Source organism: Hemicordylus capensis, chromosome 5, assembly GCF_027244095.1.
Source record: "Hemicordylus capensis ecotype Gifberg chromosome 5, rHemCap1.1.pri, whole genome shotgun sequence".
Classification (NCBI taxonomy): Eukaryota; Metazoa; Chordata; class Lepidosauria; order Squamata; family Cordylidae; genus Hemicordylus; species Hemicordylus capensis.
Genome location: NC_069661.1, coordinates 92988213 through 93014877, shown reverse-complemented (window position 1 = coordinate 93014877; position 26665 = coordinate 92988213). Strand labels below are relative to the sequence as shown.

Sequence of the window (26665 nt, the reverse complement as noted above, 5' to 3'; positions counted from 1 at the left end):
GCTTGGAACCATCAGTTAGCCACTGCGAAGCTTTTAATGAGTTTTTTTGTTAACAGAATACCTTGTATTCAAGCTGTTGTAGATTCCATTGTTGGTGCAAAGTCTCTAGTGGGAGTATCCAGTAACTCCTCTTGTGTGATTATATTGCATCAGTTTCTGTTTGTGACTCCTGCTTCTTGGAACTGTGCATCCTACCACCTGTTCTCGTGACCCTTGTCTGACATGGCTTATATTATCAAGCAGGGAGATTGTTGGAGAGGGCCTGGTAGAGATCATAAAATGCTTCTCTGAGGGAAGATAGGATGCCTCCTGATTTAAAGGAGGCAACTATTAGATCTCTTTTGAAGAAGCCTACACTTGATCCCTCAGGCAGTTACAGGCCTTTATCCAATCTCATGTGATTGGCCAAAGTGATTGAGGTGGTGGTCTCCACTCCAGGCAGTCTTGAATGAAACAGATTATCTAGACCCATTTCAAACTGGCATTTGGGCAGGTTATGGGGTCAGCCTGATGGATTATCTCCAAAGGGGGACTGACAGAGGGAGTGTGACTCTGTTGATCCTTTTGGATCTCTTGGCGTTTGATACCATTGACCATGATATTCTTCTGGATTGCTTGCAGGGATTGCTTTGCAGTGGTTCCGCTCATACGTCTCGGAGATTGCTGCTCTACGAAGCGAGAACTCTTGTATGGTGTTCCTCAGGGCTCCATTTTGTCTTCAATGCTTTTTAACATCTACATGAAACTGCTGGGAGAGATCATCAGAGGATTTGGTGCACTGATGACTCCTAAATCTACTTCTCCATGTCAGCTTCATCAGGCAATGACATAACTTCCCAAAATGCCTGCCTTGAGGCAGTAATGGGCTGGATGAGGGATAACAAACTGAGACTGAATCCAAATAAGATGGAAGTGCTCAATGCAGGAAGCCACAGTTCGGGAAATGGGATAGATCTGTCAGTTCTGTATAGGGTTACACTCTCCCAGAAGGAACAGGTTTGCAGTTTGGGAGTACTTCTGGTCCCAACCCTCTCTCTGATGCCTCAGGTGGAGGCAGTGGCCAGGAGTGCTTTCTATCAACTTTGACTGGTTCTCCAACTATATCTTTTCCTGGAAGTGAGTGACCTTAAGACAGTGGTGCACATGCTGGTAACCTCCAGGCTTGACTACTGCAATGCTTTTTCGTTAGTTTGTGTGTTTTTATGGATATTTTAATTTGAACTTTTATATGTTTTAACTGTTAATATCTTGGTTTGTTTTATGCTGTAGAGAGACTAGAGACTTTGGTAGCGGGTGGTATACAAATTTATTATACAACTCAATAACAGTTAATCAGAATACTGCAGCCTTTGGCACCTAGATGTCATGGTAATTTACATCTGGAAGCACAAGATCGATATATTAGGATAATTAGGAAAGATCTTGCTTGGTGTCCACTGATGTTTCCAGCTATTAAGCTGAGTGGCAAGTGCAGAGGAGGACTGAGTTTGTAGCTAAGGTGGATAAAGTCAAGAGGAGGGTGAGCAAAATGATAGAAATGTTTATGCCTTCCTAGGATTTTCTGTCACCCACCCAATGCTGACCCTAGACATTTTGCTGCCCAAAGCAGAGTCACAAGGCTCCCCCTTCATTTCATCTCCTTTCTCTTTTTTCTATTAAAATCACACCCCACTTCCTTCTTTTTAGTTCTCTCCTCTCCTCTCCCCCTTGTTTCTCATTAACCCCCCTTTCTTTTTATCTGCTCTAGGAAACAAACATTAAATTAATCTCCCTATGCATGTGGAAGTGCAAGTGAATATGTAAGCAAGTGTGACCAATATCCCAAAATTTGCTGAGTGAAACAGCTGATGTCATCTTTCTTCATGGCTGGGCTAGCCCTATATCCATCTGGCTTCTACCTACAAGGAGAGATGATAGAGTATGTTTTTCACACAAAAGGAGTGTGTGTTACTGAGGGCATGTCTGCTGGAGCATCTGGTGCTGGAGTGGCAGCAGATCTGGTCAAGCTGCTGAACTGTCCAGGGACTTGGTATAATTGAAGAGTCAAACAAGAGGTTGTATAGGTATCTAGAAGGAGCTTTCTGGAGCTCTAAATAGTACTTGCCTCTTTCCTGGGCATAGACTTGAGGACTCTCAGCCTTAGAGATGAGCTTTGGCCCCTCTGAACCCACTCAGCACCTTTTCCTACAGCCACCATTAACTGTTTTTGCTGCTGAAGGAGCAGAAGGAACATTCTAGGAGCTGTGAATTAGCATCTACTGGTAGTTACCTCTGAGCAAAACTATAGAAACCGTACCACCAACGCATTTGTGTATTAGTCCCTTAGGGATCATTACTAACTTACAGAAGAATGCTGTAAGCTGTTTTAAGCCTGTGGGTAAAATGGAATATAAATCAATACATAAATCCACACTCTGGGGAGCGTGTCCCCCCCCCCCAAAGACCTCAGATGTTTAGTTTGTCTTGGAATGGGTGCATGGTCAGAAAAGATAAGCCATATATCACAAATCATGTTTGTTTTCTTACTTCATATTTTCACAGTCACAGTCATGTTTGTTTTCTTACTTCATATTTTCTTCTATTATTTGCCAGCATTCAGATTGGTGGACTGCTTATGAAGTGTCAGGGTTACTGCCCTTTCTGTTTATCAATGTAAGCTCTCTGATGGTTGTTGCCAATATTCATATGTTGGGTGAGTCCATAACTTCATCCATCTCTAGTGTATATGCATCCAAGTAACTTGAAAATATTCTTAAATTCCAGTTCAAATAGAAGTAGAGGTATTCGATCTGTAAGTTCTCTGCATGGCAGTTGCTGAAGTAATATTCACAAATGATACTAATTAAAGGTAATTAGTAAAGGTGGGAGTGTAGGAAGGGGAGAATGGAGACCCAGAATAGAACTGAATGTAGAGTCTAGACAGGAAATGGGAGTGTGGAAGATTAAGAACTTTTAATAATACATTGGAGAAGCAGTTAGAAATGTTGGATTGATGCTGCGAAGGCAGACATGCACAAACTAAAAGGAGATGAGCTTTTAATGGAAATAAATTGGAACATTCTAGTTTTGTGAATGATCCGTTCACATTGACAGAGCACTTGAATTCAACTGAAAGCCTACTAGCAAATGCTCATGACCAGCTTTAACGTGCATTCTCATGCATCAGATTGCTTCCACAGATTTTTTTTATCTCTCTTGGTCCTTTCCACTTGCTTACTGGCTTGCAGTGGACTGGTATACAAAGATGGAGGGGGGTAGAATTTCCCCTGAAGGACAGGGTTAGCATTCCATAACCAGCATAATGCATTAGAAAGTAATCTGAGGGCACTAGGGATGTGCATGGAACCGGCTGGCCCGGTTCAGTTCAAGTCTGGACTGGACTCGAACCGTACCAGGCCAGTTCAGTCTGGCACCCCCTCGAACAAGCCGCCCCCCCCCGGGTTCGGGCCAACTTAAAAAAAAATCAAAATGGCACTTAACGCTTATGGGGAGTTGGAGGTGGCGGGTTGTGTGTGTGTGTCCGTGGAGGTTCCCCCTCCCCTGCTGGCCTCAATGCAGCCTGAACCGGCCTGTTCGCCTGGCTCTTCGGCCCATTTGGGCCTTTCCCCTTGGCATGGTGGCCATTTTGGAGGCTACCATTGTCAGGCTAGCTTGGAACCCCCATGGAAGATTGTTTTGGAAATCTGAAAGAGGATTGGGGCATAAGCAAGTTCAGCTTTTTTTTTTTAATTAATTGGAAATATTTTTAGGGACGATTGAGGGTCAATTCTCTATATATTCAGTTGCCCGGATTTCTGGTAGCAGGGCTGGAAGAGCCCTCTGCCTTAGGCCTTGAATGGTTGTGTCCTGTCAGTATAAAGAGTACTGGGGTGGATGAATCGGTGGTCTCATTATGTTTGATAGAGGGAGAAAGAGTCTTATTTATCTTCATCAACCCGACTGCTTGTTAAGATCATCTGGGGAGGTCTGGTTGTGGTTGCCACCAGCTTGGTTGGTGGTGTTGAAACTGGGCCTTTTCTAGAGATGCTCTGGGACTCTGGTACACTCTTCATAACGAAATTAGAGTTTCCCCTTCTCTGAATGTTTTTAAGAAGGACCTGAAAACATACCTGTTTAGTCAGGCTTTTAGATTATAGTTTTAAAACTTTGGTTTTTAGAGTTTTTATTGTTTTAATTATGCCAATGTTTTAATTGGTTTTATATTGTGAACCACTCAAGAAATTTTTTGTACAAGGTGGTATATAAATTTATTAAATAAATAAGAATGCCTCATTACTTGGGTGGCACATTACCTTTCCATTACCCCAACGCCAAATCTTTCTTTCTTTCTTTCTTATTTATTTATTTATTTATTTATTCATTCATTCATTCATTCTGCCTGACTCCAAAGTCTTTAGGCGGTTCACAAAAACAAACTCAAGAAAAAAATAAAACAAACTATTAAAAACAGCAATTTAAAATGTAAAACAATTTAGAGATTACTAAAGGCCTGGCTGAACAAATGTGTGTAAAGGGTCCTTTTGAAGGCTGGCAAAGATATTAAACCACTAATATCTATAGGGAGCGCATTTCATAGTTTAGGAGCAACTACAGAGAAGGCCTGCTGATGGGTTACTGCCAGATGAGCTAGCAGCATATGGGGATGGACCTCTCTTGATGACCTCAGTGTGCGGTGGGGATCATGTAGAAGAAGGCAATCTCCTAAGTAACCCGGTCCCAAGTTGTTTAGGGCTTTAAAGATAATCACTAGCACTTTGTATTTGCCTGGAAACTTATTGGTAGCCATTGCAATTGATGTAAAACAGGCATAATATGTTCTCTCCCAGACACCCCAGAAACCAATCTAGCTGCGGCATTTTGAACCAACAGAAGTTTCTGAACCACATACAAAGGCAGTCCCATGTAAAGCACATTGCAGTCAAGCCTAGAGGTTACCAGTTAGAGTTCTGAGATCAGAAAACAGAGAGTGTTCTGAGATCACTGTCTTCAAGGAACAGACGCAGCTGTCATATCAACCAAAGTTGATAGCGCTCCTGGCCATAGCCTCAGCCTGAGAAACCAGAGTGAGGCCTGGGTCCAGAAGCACTCCCAAGCTATCTACCTGTTCCTTCGGGGGTGTGGGGGTGTGTGCGTGTGCGCAGCCCCATCCAGAACAGGAAGATCTATCACACCCCTCAAAGTATGACACCTTACCATGAGTATCTCCATCTTACTTGGATTCAGCTTCAATTTATTATCCCTCATCCAGCACATTACTGCCTGTAGGCAGGCATTTAGTGGGGTTATGCCATTTCCTGGTGGTGATGTCATGGAGAAATAGATTTGGGTGCCATCAGCATATTGATAACACCCAGCTCCAAATCTCCTGATGATCTCATCCAGCGGTTTCATGTAGATGTTAAAAAGCATTAGAGACAAAATGGAGCCCTGAGGGACACCATACAATAGCTCTCGTTTCAGAGAGCAACTATCTCCAAGCTACACCATTTGGAATCTACCGGAGAGATAGGAACAGAACCACTGTAAAGCAGTGCACCTATTCCCAAATCCCCCAGACGATCCAGAAGGATACCATGGATGGACCATTCTAATAGGTTCTGCACCCTTGAAGAGGTGGGTTGTGGCCACAAAACTAACCTTAACCAGCTGGTGGTCCGTCCATAACAATGGAGACACTCTAGGAGTTTCCACCCATGGAACACCACCCTGATCTGAGCAAAAGACCAAATCAAGAGTATTACTGGCAGTGTGTGTTGGCCCCATGACCAATTAGTATAGGCCCATAGTTGTCATGGCCGATATGAACTCCCATTCTGCACCAGACAAGCTGGCCCCGAAGTGAACATTGAAGTCACCCAACACCAAAAGCCTGGGTGACTCCCAAGACCAACTCCGCAACCAGCTCCATCAGCTCAGTTAGAGACTATTGGGCAACAGAGTGCTCGGTATGCCAATAGAATCCCCAAACTACCCCGAGTCCCCCGGCCTAAATGCACACACTCGTTATGGTCCAGTTGTCTCCCAGGGATTCTGATAAGGGAGATGTTATTCTGAAGGATCACAGCCACTCCACTACCACCCCCTGCCCCATTCTCCATACCTGCTCCACAGAATACTCAGCAGTTAGGAGCTGAGCCCATACTGGGCCACTTGCCTCCCCCAACCAGGTCTCAGTTATGCAGGCCAAGTTGGCTCCCTCATCCATGATCAAATCACAGATGATCTTCTTGATCTTGTTTTGAACTGACTTGGCATTGCAAAGGAGCAAGGTCAGGTTCTGAGATGAATGGAACTACACACCAAGGCCTGAGAGCTCACAGGACAGCCGGAAGGGGAAACCGCTATTACATTTCTGGTCTCTCTTCCCCTGTAACGGCCTGCTGACCTGCTAACGCCAAATCTTTTCCCATACCTTCACCAGAGCCTTGCAATAGCTGTACATTGCCAGACAATTGAAGGAGGCCTGGCACTATGGGGAAGGAGTACAAGATGGTAAATTGGTCTCAACTCTCACTCCCGCCATCAAAGGCCGGCACCCTTTGGGGGCCGGCTTCAGCGACCCGCCTACCAGTGACCTGCACTGGAGGCTGTGCCTCCAGCATAGGTTTCCTTCTTTTAAAGGCCAAAGAGTTGAAAAAACACCACCAGCTGACTCTCACTCAGCTAATGGGCAAGGTTGGCCCAACTGCTTGGTGTTAAAGCAGTAAGAAGGATAAGCAATCAGAGAGTGGAGAGGGAGCCCTCGGCAGAGCCTGAAGCTAGCTTGACCACCCCAAACAGGAAAAAAGGATGAGGGAAAAAGATGGAATGCATACAAACCTCCTCCTGATGTCTCCTGCCAAGTGCCAGCAGCAATCTCTCTTGTACGCAGCAAATCTACGTAATATGCTGGTAGTAAATTTCAGGATCTGTTTTACTGTAACATATATATTTATTTATTTTATTTTTGCATTTATTGCCTGCTCTTTCTCCAAGAAGCCCAGAGCGGTATACATGGTTATGTTTATCCTCATAACAACCCTGTGAGGTAGATTAGGCTGTGAGAGAAGTGACTGGCCCAGAGTCACCCAGTGAGTTTCATGGCTGAATGGGGATTTGAACTCAGGTCTCTCTGGTCGTAGTCCAACACTCTAACCACTACACCACACTGGCTGTGTGACTTACATGCAAGATATTGGTGGCAATTACAATATTCTCTGTGTTTATACATATATATATATATATATAGAGAGAGAGAGAGAGAGAGAGAGAGAGAGAATGGATTCATGATGAAAACAGTATCCGTTGTCAAACTGTGTTAATGTCACGCAAAGTCAATGGTTTGGAACTCTGGCAGTTAAGTGCTCTAATGCATTTTGCATTAGCAGTAGTTATGGGAAATCATAATATCTTTATGCTCTGATTCGATTAACTGTGTCCATTTCTTATGCTGTAATTTTTGTATGCACATCTCATAAGTGATTTACAAAGTGAAGACACTACTACTGCATAGAACAGAGTTTGACTTGGATTCCTATGTGCAATCTTATCATGACTATTGCAGAGTTCATACCAGAATTAAATAACGTTTTTTAATTTTTTCCCTATTTTTGTGAATACTTACCTTCTTGAATCTTTTGATTTTCCTTGAGATCAGCTTGTTTTGCTTTGTTTTATCAATCCATATTTTAACACTTTAAATCTGACTATGCCATATTGGTGGCTATTCACAATTTGTCATCTTGTACAATATACGTGGTTTGTTTTTTTTCATTCATGTTCATTTTCACAGCTTGTGTATTCTGATGACTCAGAATCTTAATCATTTGAAAATAGTGAACTTTTAAACTATTCAGCTTATCTTTTAATTTCTGTATGTTGCTTATGTGTGAACTGATAAGATCTACTTTCTCAATATGTAGAATGTGTAAATGCCTATTACACTTGTTGATCTTTAACCCCACCCCCCACCCCGAAAGGGTGAAAGGCAAGACACACAGGATACTTTCCTCTGGGATTGGACAGGTAGGGAAATCCTTTGACTAAATATGGATTGCACTCACTGTTGTCAGAGCAAGCACTCCTGTTCCAATAAACACTAGGTAAGATGTGTTTGCTCTGAGGTAGGGACTTTTGTTCGAGACTAAGGTCTCCTGTTTCAGTCTAAGGACACAACTGTGAATTCTACCCATTGTTTATAAAAGATAGTGATATGAATATGGTTTCAAGGATTGTTTAATTTATATACCAGCTGATATAAAATACCTCTAGGTGGTTTGCATAAAAAATTAAAACCATTAAAACTAACAGTTTAAAGCAATTAAAATGGTATAAAGATCATTTAACTAAAAGCTTGAAGAAACAGTTGTCTCTTAAGAGCTTTCTTGAAGGCAGCCAGAGTTGCGAAAATTCTTATTCTGACAGGGAGGGCATTCCAAAAGTCCTTGGGCAGCAGTACAAAAGGCCCAATTCTGAGTCATCACCAAATGAGCCTGTGGTAACTGCAACCGGACCACTTCTGATGATCTCAGTAGACTATGTATCAAACTAACTAATCTGAACAATTCACGTTTTTTAAGGTGGTGCGTAACATCTGAACAAAAGTTTCTTTCTTAAAAACAGTTTGATGTTGTGCTTATTTATGCTCTTTTATAATAACATAGGAAGAGCCCTCCTGAATCAGAACAAAGTTCCATCTAGTCCAACAGAAACAGAATGAGAAACCTGCAGGCAGCGTAGCAAAGGAAGTTCTGAGAAGCTCACAAGTAGTGTTTTTGAGCTGACCGCCAACTCCTATACCTGTTTGTCCTTGCCCTCCCAGGCATGGTCTTGTACCAAAGCCATAAATGCACTGGCACATATCTGTACTGTGATACTCCGTGTTCCCCTACAATCTTTGAATGCTATGTAGCTCCCCTCCGCCCCCACCTCTATGTGTTCTGAAGCAGTTTAATTTGCCTGTCTTCAAGTCAGGCGTATATTCTGTCAACCTTAAGTTCTGAATAGCTGTTCATTTCCGCTGTGGCAATGATCTTGCATTATTTTGCCCTTTCTTCTTTGGGCACTGAGCACAACACCTTGCCCTTGCTGCATTAATATTATGCTGGACTGAACAGCCTGTTCTCTCAATTCACTTTCTTAGTATTGGCTAAAGCACTTTCATAGTAAAATTCTTAATGGGTCATGCAGCAAAATCTTGGATTAATGAGTTCAACTTGTTCATGGAGCAGGTTGCTAAGGTTGGTGGCCAATAAAAAAAAGAACACTTTGACCTTGCTGGAGTAAGTAGTGGTTAGTTACTTACTGAGGCAATTTGAGAAGCTCGTTTTTGAGGACAGTAGATGAAAAACACTAGTGTAGAGACTTTCAAATATGCTGCCCTTCACTTTTCATGACATAAAATTATGTAGATTAGTTTCATAAATACTTTCATAATGAAAATGTATTACTAGTGTGTGACTTCATTAATGACTAAGAGCATATTCCCTTAGAAAGTTGTTTCATATTATTTGCAGAAAGTTGGGAAACATTGTCTTGCCTTATGCCCTGGAAACAAAACTTCACAAGTTTAGGATTGCTTCAAAAATCTTTCCAATTAGATCAATTATCAAATCCATTGGTTCTTGCTTTATTACAAAATGTGCTGTGTAATGGATTAATAGAAAGACAGAAAACTGCACTTTCCCCTCTTCCATCACTTTTGATACATCTGAGAATGCACACAACTGTAACAACTCTTGCATTTCATATTTGCCATATTTTTTTTAAAAGTGTGGAATTAAAAAATTGGACTCTTGTGCACTTATGAAGATTAATTCAATGGAATTTAATTGACTTAGTTTTGCTTTCAATGAAGGTGACTTGTAGCAATTTTTAAAAAGTATTGCAATAGTAACTTACCTAACAACTTGATTTTAAACGCCTTGGGCAAGATCCTATTAGAAGTATCACCCGATATTCTGGGGAGCTGTGTGTCTTTCTCTTGGATGGCAGATTCCACATGCCATATCACAGATTGCTTTGAAAATCCCCCAGTTTCAAGTATGGAGGGCTGCTGTTTAAAAACCCCCAAACCAAAGCCTACTTTGTGCATTGGGATTGCTAGGTACTTAGAAGATCTGGGACCATAGCTCTGTTTTGATAATTAAACTCAATCGTATCCCCTCGAAATAATTGCATATGTTTTTTTAAAGTCTCTTATATTATAGTACAACACCTAGGAAGGTGGGAACAGCAGAAAGCTAGGTGAGGCTAAGAGCTCTCTCCCATGCCCTGTGTAGCTGCCTCCACTGGTGCACTTCCTTTCCAGAAAAAAACAACAACAGGGAGGAGGGAGGTGAATGAGATTTGGGGTTCTGAGCAATTCATTTGGGGCTCGAGAACCATGGACCCCCTAATGATGACTCTGACTTCGTGTACATGCTCTCAGTAGTGATAGTGTTTCAAAAACCAAGATTTGGGAGCTAGAGTGCTTGTTTTTAAAGGAAGACATGGTTTGAATCAAAGGGTCGTAGCTTGGCAATAGAGTATGTATTTTGCTTGCAGGAGATCAGGGTCCAATCTCAAGAGCCGGCAGTTAAAAGGATCCTAGGTAGTAAGGTTGGGCAAGACTTCTGCGTGAGACCCTGGAGAGCCACTGCTACTCAGAATAGAGTGCTAGATGGACCAATGGACTGACTTGATATAAGTCTGATGCATTAAACACCCGCAAAACCTGTTTAGCCAGGACTATAACAAAAGAAATGACTATAACCACTAGTTCTGTCCTATTAGCTTCAGCTCTCTGCCTCGTGATCCATTTTTTTTAAATGGCTTGATGCGAAAACATTGTAGTACCAGTAAAGAAAATGCTGAATGGGCTATGCTTGCCATGACACCAGCATGACGTTGCAAGCTGTGCTACTATGTGCGCAAGCTGCAGATGGTAGCTTAAGCATTGCAAGTGGGTATGTCTGTGCAAATATTTTGGTAATGGAATACAAAATCTGTTACTGTTGTAGCATCTAATTACTAGTCATCACTATAGAACTTCCTTTTGGAAAATAGTGACTTAGTCACTCTGCTGATGACATTTTTGTAAAGTTCTGGTAAGCAGCCATCTGGCTGAAGAGTCTACTTTGACATATTTTATGGCATACTTAAATGCATGGATTCCATAGTTTTATTGATCTTCTAAGCCATACATCCATATGTTTTAGACAAATTAATACGTTGATGAAAAATCTTAATGTATCTTTTCACCTTGTGCTGGTAACTGTGATTTTGTTGGTTGCTGCAGAACTTAAACAAGACTGATGTATCACAGGCATATTCTGAGGAAACTCTATGTGCATTTCAGATTATTGTTATAAATGTTCTAGCTTGTTAATCACAAAGCCAGTGGGTTGCCATCCAGATAATGCCATCTTCAGTGTCACAATATTGAGAACTAGTTGTTCCAGCTGCCATTGTTGTGTTTATAGTTCTTGTACACTTTATAAATATTCATTTCCTTTTTATAGTTGCACATTTTAAGTTGTGTATTCCATTGATAGGTTTTTCGAGTTAATCTTCTACTTACAATTTTAAAGGAATACTGTACTGTATTATCCCAACAATGTTTTTGTATTCTACTTGTAATCCTGATTGTGCCATTTTCACATTCTGTATGTGCTTGATGTTATTTTTGTGACTCTGTTATGCTATTCTGTATAAACTTCCCTGTGGAGCAATTTTTATTCCCACTCATTTTATTGTCTGTATATCCAGGATGACATTAACCCTGTGTTTTCCTGATTTTCTTTGTGTTCAAAATGGTGAACCTTTATCTCCTCAAGAACAAAACAGAACCTGTTATATTTATATGTGTTTATAAGCACCAAATGGAAAAGTATAAGGATTATTTATTTTATTTTATTTATTTTTATTTTACATATCTTTATACCGCCCAAAACCTGTGTCTCTGGGTGGTTTACAACAAAATAAAAACATTAAAACATTAGTTAAAAACAACACCAAGAAATTTAAAATATGAATTTATATTATCAGGCCATCTTATTATACATATAACTGTCTGCACTCCTATTTGTCTTGTACAGGAGTAGCACAAGCCTTTCCGTTCCTCCACACACAACCTTACATAATGAGTTGGGTGCTTCACAGGAAAGCCGATATAAGTGTTGGTCTTACTAACTCAGTATTTTGCCTCAAAAAGGAGAGATTGTATGCATCAGGCCACTGTTCATACAGGCCTCCACATGGAGCCACTGACTCCCACATGTGATAATATGAGGGGAGGAGGCTTGTGCAACCTCCCCCTGATCAGTTAAAGTACCAGTGAGTGTATGAACCAGTCCGTAGTATTCTATGTAAATTATTTTCTTAAAGGCTTTTGGTGTGGCCTGTTGCATTTCATCCTCTTCCTTTTCAGAGATGAGGCTGTTTGAGGTGTGTGAAAAGGCCACCTTTGTTGTAGTGCCCCAAATATGGAACTCCCTGCAAGCCTTTCCTGCCTAGCCAACTTCCTATTGTCACTTGAATATATGACCAAACCAACAGGCCTTTCCTCAGTGGTGTGGGGAGCTTGGCGGGGGCCGGGGGACAAAGTTTGACTGCCGGTTCCCCTGCCCCCTGCATGTTCCTTTGTGCACACAATGTGCCCAAGCTACACACCCTGTGTCTGACATCCGGGAAAGGAGCTCCTTTCCAGCAATTCCACTAACCACTGACAGGTAAGATGAAAATCTGCCAGGGCTGTCACACCCCTTTTCTCAGCACTGGCCCCACCCCTGTGCATCTGATATCAGGGGAGGGGCCAATGCTCGGGCGGGGGGGAGTCCATATCTCCCCAGCCAGCATTGTTTGGAGAGGAGAGGGACGTGCCTCGCACACCCAGCTGGTGAGCTTTTGGCTCACCAGGTGGGTGTGGGAGGGGGCAAGGGGGCACTCAGGATGAGGGGGAACCTTGGGGGCCCCCATACCCTTGGGATCGGGGGACAATTCCCCCTCCTTTGCTCAATGGTCATAATGCCCCTGCCTTTCCTTGAGCTGTTCTTTTAATTTTACTTCAACTGCTGGATCACTTCTGCTTTTGTTTTTTGTGTTGTGGTGTTCTAAATTGATTTGAGCATTCTCCTTGAGAATGGACATAGGGGTTATTCCTTAATAAATAAATAGTTTTGCCTCTTCTAAGTTTTTCTATATATTTATGCCTCTGCTCCCAGTTCTAGATAAAACTAGAAGTCCTCTTAAAATATTGGAAAATATCCTTTTTTCCAAATACAAACTACTACGCAAAGTCTTTGACTTACAGATTTCTTTATGTAGAACATTGGAAGGTGCCAATTGATATCCAAATAATTCCATTTCTGACTGGCAAAAATACATTTTCGCCCATTAATAGACAATCTTGTCTAAACTATATTCCATCACTTATTATTCATATTCTTCCTTGATGTCAAAGCAAGAAAATAGGACTATTTCTTCTCTAAACGAAGGTACTCCCACATTTTAATGTATACACCAATATTGCTTTTTGCAGTATTGAAACATTTCTCCACTGCAGCTTACTTCAGATGACACTAGTAATTAACCTATTTTTGTGAAGGTACCCAGTCTGGGTTCAATGAAAAGCTTTGCCTAATAATTCATTAAAGTATCTTTCTTAATGTTTCTTTATAATATGCTTTAAGGACTATGAATGTATTTTATTACATATTTGAACAGTGTCTAACTTTTATTGCTGTCATGAAAAAAAATGTTTCTGCAGATGGAAGAAATTCCATTTTGCTCAATAATTGTCTATCCATTGTGTGATGTGGTGTGTGTGTGTGTTTTCATTCCTCAATAACATGCCATTAATAGCACCAAAGGTGCTATTGATACTTAAGAACATAAGAACAACCCTGCTGGATCAGGCACAAGGCCCATCTAGTCCAGCATCCTGTTTCACACAGTGGCCCACCAGATGCCTTTGGGGAGCCCAAAGGCAGGAGGTATGTGCATGCCCTCTCTCCAGCTGTTGCTCTCCTGCAACTGGTATTGAAAGGCATCGTGCCTCTGAGGCTTGAAGTGGCCCACAGCCACCATACTAGTAGGTATGCTAAAGTTATGCTTTCCTTCTGAATGTGATGTGGTGGCATGTTTAAATGTTGTAATGAGCTGCTCTTCTTTAAGGACTATTTGCAATGTTATCTTAGTGGTATGAGTGCTGCTGTATTGGGTCTCTCTCCTATGCCCGTTCAACTCTGTTATTCAAGAAAAACAGTCAATATTTCAGTTTTCCTAACAGAGAGACATCTTCCATTGCTCTGCTGTTACTTTAGCTTAAATTTATCTCTCTTGAAAAAGATCATTTATTGCACAAAATTAAAGATGGTATACATAAAATAAAACTTTGCGACGTACATACCAATATCAGTTAAACGAATTAGCACAGATAAGAAGCTTCTTCGGTTCCTCAGCTGTTAAATTCTTTAGAGCAGATACTGTAATACTCTATCTCCATGACTAGTGGAGAGATAATGAGGGAGTAGGGAGGGGGAGAAGGGGAATCACCTGATTTCCCTCAAATGAGCCTTATAGCATCAGCCAGTGCCTCCTAAGCATTGACGTCTGGTCTCAATTCCTCTATAAATAATGCTTCTTTTATTTTCCCTTTTTGTATATTCCTTTCAATCCCCAAAATAGATATTTTAGTGGGCACTGCTTTGCTCTCATGCTTTTTCCTCATATGTATTGACCAGGGTTTTGTTCTCTGTGCACAATGCCTCATATCTGCTAGATGTTCTTTATATCTGTCTTTCAGTGATCTACTAGATTCTTCAATATAGAATGAAGTGCAATCTAAACATTGCACCTTTCTTTCCTTCCCCTTCTTCCTGCCCCCTGTTCACAAATTTCACAGACTTCTGCATCACATCTCCAATGATACAATCTGGAGTTAACTAGCAATTGTTTTAGTGTCATTGGTGTTATGCAAACCACATTCACTTTAATTCCTTGTCTTGCCACAACTCTCTGGGTTTGCCATGTAAGTCTGTTTGTAATAAATGATATTATATTAATACAATTTATTAAATGGTATAATGAATAATATGGTATTATTATTAAATGATATTAATAATAATAAATGGTATTTTAAGTACAGGAAAATGCTTAATGAATCAAGGTCTTCTCCGAGAGAGGCAATTCATTCCCCATCTTCCTAATTAGGTTATCTGCTTTCTCTCTAGATTCCTTTTGGTGTTCATCTGTGGAGACATCCTCCGCTCTCTTTGTCACATTTTTCATAGTTTGTATTTTCATAGTTTTGGGGTGTGCTGACTGATGGTTTAATAAAATGTCCTTTTTTGCTGATTTTTCTGTACTATTTGGTCTCTAAATGATTATTTCTTATTTCTTAATTTTATTTCCATATCTAGAAAAAAAAAAAGCCAGCCCTCCTCATTTGCTTTTCCCCTCATGAGTCTTATACTCCCTCCCTTACTTAATTTTTCAAATATTTCATCTGCCAGCTTTTCAGTAGAAGTAATAATAATTAATTTATGTAGCTTTTTATACAGAATTACTTCAGAATTGGTGCTCCTTCTCTCAATGGTATTCATGTATGAAATAGCCAGGAAAGGTACTAGTCTATTGTTCATTGCCAGCCCCTATCTTTGTACATAGTACTTTCCATCAAATTTGAAGGTGTTACATTGCATGCATACAGTGATTAATGCATTGATGTCATTAATCAAAAAACCACATTTGTCAATAACATGATCATTCTCTTCCAATAACTATTTAAGACTCTGTCCTGCCCCTTCATTGTCCACATTTGTGTACAAAAGACCCAGGTCTTTTGAAGAGAATTGAGGTGTTAATATGTGCATTGCTGACATCTCTACTTAAATTTATAATAAACTCCTTTAATTTTCTTCCTAAGCCTTATCTTTGAGAAGCAAGAGCAAACTTAGGTAAAACAAATTAATTAATTTACAAAATCTGAAAACATCTTGGAACATAAACATGAAGTTTCAGGTGAAGAGGTTATAATTGTTAACCACCCAGAGACGAAAGCTTGGGGCGGTGTACAAATTTGATAAAATAAGTAAGTAAGTAAATAGGTCATCAGTTTTGTAGGCCTTAGCGGACTCAAAAGAAATAAGGAAAGGTGGGTTGGTTTTATTTCTAATATCCATGACACCGAGATGGTTTAGATAAAAACACTGAAAGAATAACCATCATTAAAATCTCATACAGCTAGGAACAAAGTGACTCTTAATCGCTAGCTATTTACATATTGTGCTTTTTAGGTTTTGTTTTCTCTCCTTCAAATTGACTCTTGCGTTGCTGTGGCTGGGGGATGGAGGAGCCATCCCAGCTGGAACATGTGGAGCTGGATAGTGGTGCCACACCAGGCCGTGCCTGTCTCTTTTTTCCTCTTCCCAGTGCAAGATGGCTTCCGGTAGTCCTCTGGAGGCAGATAGAGGAGGGGAGGGCCACCTCAGTTGGCACACGGGGAGCTGGATGGTGGCGGCTCCTCAGGCTCTGTCTCTTCTTTTTTCTCTTTTCTTCCTTTCTTCTCCCCTCCCCTCAGAGCTGGATGGATCTTAGGGGCCTGGTGGCAATGGTGGAGGGTGGTGCCACTCATCTGTGGTAATAGGAAGGTGCAATATAAATACTATTAAGGATTTCAACCATGATTTTTGCTGAGCTAGACAAAACTATCACGGTGTTCTGTCTAGATACTTTGTTATTTTCCAAGGTACTCAGCCCCCAGGAACAGTCTTGGGCCAGAAACACTGCCATTTTAGTGCTGTCTCTATATATACTGTACCTCCCAGTCTTACAGCTGGGAGAGAAAGCATATGCAGTCACTTTAGGCCCAGGAAAAATGTTGTAATTTTATAAACAATACTGCATTGACAGAAAGAGACTTTGTCTGCTTAGAAGGGGAGCAATTGTTCCTTGCTCTGGTTTAGTGAATGGGTGGGTAATGCTCCCCTTCAATACCATCAAATTTATTTTCTGGCTTTGGAAACTCTAGTGCTGTCAGCCACTTACTAAAACTGTCTGAAATATGTGAATATAAGCTTAAGAAAAAAACATTATGGAGGTACCCATGGTTTTTCGATAAAAATATAACAGTCTCATGGTTGTTACTGAAATTTAAAATTGATCCTAGTTCCCAGAAGTGGTGGTAAAGATTGGACAAACATAACACTTCTATTTTAGTCATTTTAGCTATTCTTGGAAAGTTGAAGGGATAGGTTCTGTAATGTAGGTTCATCATGTCCCGGTGGAATAGACTGAGATTTGTGGAAACAAGAGTACGTTTTAATTGCTGTGTTAGGTTAAAGGAAAAAAATTCTGAAGGATCATTATTCATGTTTCCTTAGCTTTAATGTGACATTCTAGATGAGGCATTTTGTGTTTAATACGATAGCTGGCAAAAATGATTTGTGGTTTTCCTCTTCAGCTGAAGTTGTCAAGCTTGTCTAGCATCTGGGCCAGTGGTCTGAGGGCCAATGAAAGGTTCTGCAGGCAGCTAAGCAGGTAAAGAGAAGGTAGTCAGGTAGGTAACTAGATAGCTAGGTAAAGTCTAGTTCTTTGATTGTGTATCTAGTGAGGGAATACTGTGTGTAAACTTTGTCACTAACTAGTGAAAATCTGTTTATCAAGTGATGCTTAGCTGAGAAGAATAATTGTTTCACTGACCTGTATTTTGGGGGTCCTTGACTACTTTATATTTATTTTTGTTTGTGTGTTACAAAATTGGAATTAGTAGCTTCACTTGAGGTGTCTCTGGAGCAAATCTAATTATGTATGTCCCTGTTCATGTCTAGCCTTTTCATGAGCTATTAGCCTCTGCCTGTAGAAGTTGCAAGTTTAGATGTCGTCCACAAACACATGATGCTGGAATGCCAACTTCCAAACATCCCTTTTTCCTGGCTTTCCCACAAGGAAAGAGCCTCCGCTGCTGCTCATTCACCATAGTTGTCCTCTTAATAGCCTTGCTTTTTTAAATTCCTGGATAGTAACTTCTTGTTACTTGAATGTAGTGAGGAAAAAGCAAGGGTTCTATAAGGTTGGTGAGAGACAGCAGCTGCATTGGCAGTGATTCCTTGTGGAGACCAGACTAGACAATGGAGGGTTAGAAGAAGACATTCCAGCAGCATGCAACTTTATGGAGCTTGTCTGAGCCAGTAACTATAGAAACTATAACTATAGAAGGACAAAGCCTTCTATTAAGGCTCCTGTCTGAATCAGTGATAGGCTTTCAGACGTGCCGTAAATGCAACACCAACCTTCTTCCTTGTGCTTAATTGCAGAATCTTTTAGCTGAGAAGGTGGAACAACTTATGGAATGGAGTTCAAGGCGCTCGGTCATTCGCATGAATGGAGACAAATTCAGAAGATTTGTGAAGGCTCCACCTCGTAACTATTCAGTGATTGTGATGTTTACTGCTCTCCAGCCACAGAGGCAATGTTCTGTTTGCAGGTAAACTATAATTTTGAAAGCAGGTCTTTCTTGCCACCTTCTCTTCTGATTCTGTCTTCAGTCAATATTTCTGCCAAAAGGAATTTCTCCCCACCACTTCATGATGGACTCAGTGAGTCTTCATTTATCTCATTTGTGCTCATGGTAATACTAACTTTCCTCTTGCAAATGACTGTGGGAAACAGGTTAAATGTTCATTTATTAATTTTTGTATTTAAAGAACATTATACTTAATTTGCCAGTTGCAACAGATGGATGCCTTTTAATCTCAGGTTCTTTGGGCTACATAGAATGATTATAAGACATTTGGTGTTTCTAGCATTCAGTGTTTGCTGCTGTTGAGATTTGGCATAATTTGCATGCATTTACAGGGTTTTACACAGTTTTGTAGCCCACTATATATGGCCTGCACTCATCCAGTACTTTGGAAGACATTGCCTCACAGTACAGTTGTATGCATTCAGTGAGGCTTACTTCCATGTAATTGTGCATAGGATTGCAGCCTGAAGTCTATATAACAAAATATTATTTCACAATTAACATATTTTCTACTCTATTTGCAGTTGTGTAAATTGGGTCTTCTTTAATGGACATATCAGAGTAAATAGCAGTGTCAGTTCAGAAATTCAGATACCCGGACATCCAAGAACTGCTTTACATTCTGTGTTTAATGGGTACAAGTTCATATGCCTTCTCCTCGGCACTTTCTAGATTACACACTGTTCAGCAGTAAAATGCTTTGGTTTGACAGGATTGTTTTGAAAACAAAAATAGCTTGCGCAACCCTCATGCAACGGGAAAATACGCAATTTCTTGCGGCGCACATGCAACATTGTAGGACTAAAACACAAGGATAAAATACAAAAGAAGGCATCAGAAATGTGAACGGCACCTTGTTGACAGTGCAGGGACTGTGATGTTGAAACACAAGCAGTATGCAAGCACACTTAGTGGACAGTAGTGACACTGTTAGAGTGGGCAATATGGAAAGCACCCTCCCTATAACATGTGAATCTCCCCACCACCACCTGTTCTTCTTACTGTGCATATACAATAGGGCATAAGACCAGTTACTCTCAGCATGTTACACAAGTGGTGAAAAATTTAAAGGGCACTTGTATATCATGGAATATGGCACAGATACACCTAGTATGCAGGAATGTATCACTATATCTGTAATATGGGACTCACCCCTCAGGCATCCACCTGTGCAACATGGCTGGAGATTTTTCAAATGTTCAGTCATATAAGGCTTTCCTATAAGATTATAGTCATGTGGTGCCTTCTTACCATTCTATATACATTCTCCATTTATTTCAGAGGGTGACTTCAACAGGCTACCCTAACTACTGTTTAGAATGACAGTTTGGCATGATAGAATTTAGCTTGGCAATCAGAATGTGGCCTATTTTTTCTTGAAAATTGTTTCAACCTCAATAGACAGAAGTTCAGGTCTGTTGAGGAATAAGAAGAACTTTAAATTGTTGCTGCTTTGATTATTTCAGCACAACAAAATAGCAAATAAATTCCCTTGTGTTGGTCTGGGGGGTAAGTGCTTTGTTACTGGGAGTTAATGCTGTACAAATATTGTCATTTAATTAAAAAAAAGATGCCTTTTCCTGTTATGTGGGGAAAAAAGGCTTAAAGTTCATCCTGCTGTATGCCATAGACCTTGAACACGTTCCAGTAATTTCAGTGAAATTCACTTCCAAGTAAATATTAGGACTGCAGGCTTAGTCATTTCAGGCTGAATGCAGCTGGACATCTAAAATAAGAAACAATTAACTCATTGCTTCTAGTTCAAAACATTTAAAACAAATGTGAAATTAAGATCTGGCTTTGCTGTAGGGTACAATATGAATTAAATGAAGTTGATGATGCTGCACCTGAAAATAACAGCAGGAAATTGAAGTCACTTGTATTGCTGAGTAATTAAAGGACAGGAGTTGTAAGTATATACAGACAATGACAACTTTGTGTTATGTTCAGTGTACACTGTGAGTTTGAATGTTATATATCATGGTCTGGGGCTTAATTTGCAACCATCAAAAGCTTCCATAGTCAATGCACACCAACTATCATTGTGGTATTTTTCATTTGAACTTTTTTGAAATCAATAAATTTTAGGGCAAAACATATTGGGCGGCCGGGAGGAAGAATGTAATTCTGACTATTTGCCTAGAATTGCTCTGAAGCAATTTTTTCTGTTAAGTGTATAGTAAACTTCTGAAGGGATTTTCATGTATGTTAGTTCATTTTTAGGCTTTTTGTATAGTTCTTTGTTATGCATAGTGTATTAAGCTTCAAAGATTGTTGTTGCAGGTTTTTTGTTGTTGCCAGGAATTACTTCTGCATAAAGACACATGGGACAAGATGATATTTGAGATGAGATGAGGTGTGAGTGTGTGTGCACACATGTGCATGTGCATATCCCCTAAAAAAAAACCTTTAAAAAACCCAACCCACCATGCAGGTCTTTAAGAAGTTGAGGTGTTTCCAAAATTTTCTGTATCTCATACTGCTGTGATCCTACCATTGGCTACTGAGTACAAACTGGTATATTTATATTCAGTATATTTATACTGTTTGCTTTTTTCCTGAAAGTGCCTAGTTGAGGGAGTTGAACTATAAAATGTGAGTTCAGTTCAGATACATAAATATTGTAAACCACTTTTTAAACTCTCCAGTTCAGACACTAACTTTGCGAAGCAGTTTGCTAACCAGTTCAGACATTTTAAATGTAGTTTGAACCCATTTAGGTATATTTCATGCAGAATAATGCCAAACCTTTTTGCTGGCAATATCACCCTATAATAGGAACACAATGAAAACTATTTAATTCGCAGAAAAACATATTTTAAGCAGCTTATTTTTGAATGTTTTAAATTTGCTTACAAACACAATATGTAGAGCAGGATAAACAATTGGAAAGTAAAACATTAACCATAGATTTATTTATTGAACACATTTCTATACTGCCCTGTATAAAAATCTCCGGGTGTTTACAAGTTAAAACACAATAACAAAAACATTATTTATAAATTATGCTAATTTTTTTGTTATTGTGTTTTAACTTGTAAACACCCAGAGATTTTTATACAGGGCAGTATAGAAATATTTTACTTTAGCATAATTAAACCAATTTAAAATCTAAATGAAGTAAAACATTAACCATAGATTTATTTATTGAACACATTTCTATACTGCCCTGTATAAAACATCTCCGGGTGTTTACAAGTTAAAACGTAGTAACAAAAACATTAACATGATTAAACCAATTTAAAATATAAATAAGAACTCTGAAACTTAACTTTAAAACTACAGATTAAAAGCCTAATTAAACACATATGTCTTCTTCAGATTTTCTTTTAAAATTCCAGAGAAGGGGAGACTCTAATTTTGTTAGGGCGTGCCCAATAATTGATCCACCTATTTTGAACTTTTTTGTGTTTAGAGTTCAAGGCAACCAAGAGAATTTAGGTTTGGGTTTAGTACCACTTTACTGAAAAAGCTCTCTGAACTGGTTTTTCAGTTTGGGTGCCGGTTCAGTCCAACTTGCTGATTTAGACCTTATGGTATGTGGGAGCAGTGCAAGATGGAGATCCCAGAAACTGCATAGTTAGAGGGCCAGGACTTCAGTGCTCACTATTGCTTCTTGCCCTCTCCTTGTGATTAGCAAAAGTAGAATTAATTCTGCAAAATTAAATATACTTGATTATTTTGCGCAACTTGTTCAGGTCATGAAACTCTGTTTATTTTTGCCCTTTTGGATTTATTTGGCAAACACAGCATGGGCCTGAGCATGGCTGACTGTGAGACCATAGGACACCATTTAATTGTATTATTTTTCTCTTCACTCATAAAAATGTCCTGAAGTTGGTCCTTGGGTGATCTGAAGTGATTCCGCCCACCATGCCTCAGACATTTGTATTAATGAGGAAAGTCAGAGCATCCGTTAGATCTGTCCCTTATCATTAATTCTCAGTTGATCATTTGAGAGCTAATGATTAGTTCCATGGAAATTACTTTTTCTTTTCTGTAAGTTAACTAAGTGAAACTATCAATTTTGCTCAGCAAATGTAGTGTAAAAGCTACATTTGGCAGAAATCTCCAAAGTTGTAGCTATAGCTATGTGAACATTTGTAACTTGTTAAAATAAACTAGGTAAAATTATAACATGTTTGTGTAAGATTTGCGTCACTGGTCTTTACTTTAATGTAGTTTTAATATTGAACCATTATTTCCTATGTTGAGTATCTACAGGAATTTATACAGTACCTCTCCACCCACTCTGTACTCACTAATTCTTTCTATGCCACCTTCAAGGCATTCCCTAGGTTCTTTATTATTAAAGAACCCAGGGAAGCTATTATTATTAAACTTTTTGGAGCTTGTATTTTGCTGACCTCCACATATATCTGACTGTAGTTCCTATCTGTGTAGCCACCTGATATTTTAATATCACTTAAGATTTGATTTTTGATCAAATATGCTGGTATTCCATATGATTGAGCAGCATTTACCAGAAAATTGGAGTTTTAGCAAGATGATTTGATATTCCATATTGTACAGTTGCCTTATGAAAGAAATTGTCCAAAGCACTTGCTGCTTTATTCCATTGCTGATAAAAGTTCATCATTTCCTGACTATTCTTCAAGGTTAGAAAGATTTTCTTGGTATCTAGCTTAATTTGCTATCTTGTCTTCTCTCAGTGATCACGACACAAGGATGGCTTACACCTAGTCAGCTTTTTATGTAATTGATCAATGTCATCTGTTAAAAACTGACTTGGTCCTCGTGTACAACGTGTTCTAAACTCTTTATTGCTATTGCACTTCTTCTCACTCTGCCTTGATCAGTAAGGACACCCAGTCCCCTAGACACTGTGGGACTGAATAATCTCTGCAGAACAGGGAAGAGAAGTGAGTTTGGGGCAGTATACAAATATGCTAGCTAAATAAATAAATAAACAAGCCCCAAAGATAAACTGAAAGCTCTCCAGGCTGTTGAGAATAGCCCGCTCCTTCCCCAAACTGCTGCCTCCAATCAAATCTGAGGGGCATTAACATGGTAGCAACCTAACTCATAGCTATGCATTGGAAACCCCTTGCCAGGGATGCCCCAAGGTATCACAGTGCTTGAGGAGGTGCCAAATTCTGCTTTGCCCCACAAACCTGGTGAGGGCCAGCCCCCTTTCAAAGCCAGCCCTTGCAGGCTTTGTAACTGGTGCAGAGAGTCAGGAAGGGAAGGTTGCTAGTTGTCAATTCTCCTTTCCTGCTGCTTCACATGGAAGATGGAGAAAGGTGCTCCTTTTAAAGCTTGCAAGGGTAAAATCAGTCCTGAAGTGCTGCTCCGATGGCAGCAGCAAGCAGTATCTCACTGCGCTGCTGATGCTCCAATAATCTGGTGCCTGAGGTGACTGCCTTACCTTGTCTTTTGAAAGGGCTCTTCCTGCTCCTTGCACTCATGCTACCAATACATGGTAGAACCGGATCACTCCTGTGGTTTAGGAGGAAGATTCCTTGCACACCACATACTTTGTGAAAATGGCTCCATGATGGAAGAGGGCAATACACATCTCTGTTCAGCTTGTCGGCTCCACTTATAGCCTTGAAGGATGAATTGGGTTTGCCCCACATACATCTGATTTGCTTGCTAAGCAATTTACTGATACTTGGCATGTTCAAAAGGCATCCTAGAGGTTATTTGACTATTGTGCTGAATCCTCAGCCTTCTGCCTAGTCATCTTCATACAACCACTTGCCCAGTCACAAAGAAGTTGTGGATAAGTTAAAAGGTTTCAGACAGAATAAATTTCTTACTATTCCAAGTTGTGATTCTACCTCCACCCCACATCCCCCAGAAGCCCCATGTGATGCATCTGTTGCTAGATTCTACTATTTTAGACTGCAGTACTTTTTGAATGTTCCACTATATTAAAAACTAGAAAACAAAACTTTCCTTCACATTCAAACCTGTCATGCCAAATACAATGTTAGGTTGGAACTTATGTCCTGGCATGCTAGATTGTATTTGTCAAAAGTAATTTTTTTTTTAAATGTGTGGGACCATTCCACTTCCTCTATCCACAACTGTAGTCTGAAGTGGCACAGTCTGGGGATATATTTTGGATAGCCATGATATGCCTTTTCCAAAGAGGGAGGGGCAGGATACTGCATATGATGATGTGCTGAGCTTCTGAGGCTTTTGAAGCACAACTAAGGCCTAGTGCAACTGCAGGGATGAACCCTGATCCCTCTTCCCTCCACTCTGGGGGTTGCCTGCCCTTTTCTGAGCCTTGAAAAGGATAAAGGGGTGTCTTGGACGCTGACATATCAGAAGGGGCTGGAAAGCAGTGAGCTAGGTTGCTGTTTTTCAGGCCTTTTCTAAGATCCTGTGGGAAGTCTCAAGATTCCCCCACCTTTCTTTTGAGCCAGAAAAAGGCCCGCTGCTTTCCAATCATTTCTAAAATATATGTGAGGCCTGTGAGATCCCCTGTGAGGCCCTTACCTGGCATGAGGTGGATCGGGGGATGTTGCTAGAATAAATCGATGCACTTGCCAGTGGCAAGCATATTCCTACAGTAGCATGCAAAGTTGCTTGTCATGTACAGCTGTTCTGAGAAGAAAGTGAAGAGCAATTACCACTTGATCTAGACCCTTTTTCTGATGAAGGGATATAGGAAGTTGCCTTACCCTGAGTCAGACCATTGATCCATCTAGCTCAGTATTGTCTACACTGACTGACAGTGGCTTTCAAAGTTTCAAGCAGGAATCTTTTGCAATCCTATCTGGAAATGCCAGGGATTGATCCTGGGACCTTCTGCATGCAAAAGAGAAGTTCTACCACTGAACTGCAGTCACATCCCCCCCAAAAGAACACAAACACACATACAGAGGGGCACAAACACACATACAGAGGGGGGGGTGTGTGCGCGTTCATGCACATGCAAGCTGCCTCCATTCATTGCAGTACTGTGGGTGGCTTTGAGTGCAGTTTTGTTTATATGTATCTGTTTCTGACACTTACTGAATGAAGAACTGGGCTAGCTTGGAGCTCACCAGGAGCATCATAGCACCTACAAAGGGCCAAAGCAGCTAAAAGTGTGAAATGAGAGCTTAAACAGTTACAATGGAATCCATGATAAAGGTTAACATTTCACACTCTGCAGTAGCATTGGAGGGAAATTTATAACCTTCAAGAAGGATTATTATATTTCTTAGAATACTAGCCACAATACTGCCTTGAAAGGAAGTAAATTTTTGGCTAAATATTTTTGAAATGAATCATAGAGTGGGAATGCAGGAGATAGAAATTAGTGTGCCCCTCACAGTTAAAGTAGTTTCCCTAGTTAGATCCCAGCCCTCATATTATGCCTGTTTTAAAACAGTTGCACTGGCAGCTGATATGTTTCTGGGCAAAATACAAAGTGCTAGTTATTACCTTTAAAGCCCTGAATAGCTTGGGTCTGGGCTACCTTAGAGAGTGCATTCTTCTGTATGATGCCCATCGCACATTGAGGTCATCTGGAGAGGTCCATCTCCAGTTACCTCCAGTACGTCTGGTGGCAACTTGGAACCGGGCCTTCTCTGTAGCTGCTCCTAGCCTATGGAATATACTCCCAGAAGATATCCACAGTTTAGGCTTGCTGTTGGCCTTTAAGAGGTCCCTGAAAACTTTCTTGTTTGGCCTGACCTTGCAAGGTTTTAAAATTGTTTTTGGGTATTTTAATTAGTTTTAAATTGTTTTGAATTGTTTTTGAATTGTTTTAAAACTTTGTTTTTTAAATAATTTGTTTTAATTTTTTGTACTTGTGCACCGCCCAGAGCCTTTGGATGGGGCAGTCTATAAATGTAGTAGTAGTAGTAGTAGTAGTAGTAGTAGTAGTAGTAGTAATAGAATATAATATTGATGGGACCATAACATTGAAAAGGTTGTAGAAAATGAAGATGCAAAAATATTATGGGACTTCCGACTACAAACAGACAAACATCTGCCACACAATACACCAGATATAACTGTAGTTGAGAAGAAAGAAAAACAAGTTAAAATAATTGACATAGCAATACCAGGTGATAGCAGGATAGAAGAAAAAGAAATAGAAAAAAAATCACAAAATACAAAGATCTACAAATTGAAATTGAAAGGCTGTGGCAGAAAAAGACCAAAATAATCCCAGTGGTAATTGGCGCCCTGGGTGCAGTTCCAAAACAACTTGAA

General features: G+C 40.1%; 1 protein-coding gene across 3 annotated transcripts in view; it reads left to right on the top strand.

The window, feature by feature from the left end:
- TUSC3 (tumor suppressor candidate 3) overlaps positions 1–26665 on the top strand; it is a 204089-nt gene that overhangs the window by 35357 nt on the left and 142067 nt on the right. For 2 of the 3 annotated variants that reach the window (XR_008308887.1, XM_053257292.1), the window contains exon 2: positions 18276–18445. The exons of the other annotated variant lie outside the window; for it this stretch is intronic. Coding sequence is in view for 1 of the 2 variants with exons in the window: in XM_053257292.1 (XP_053113267.1) it covers positions 18276–18445 (170 nt within the window). In the remaining variant the exon portion in view is untranslated. The remainder of the gene's footprint in view (positions 1–18275; positions 18446–26665) is intronic. 3 annotated transcript variants of the gene reach the window in all.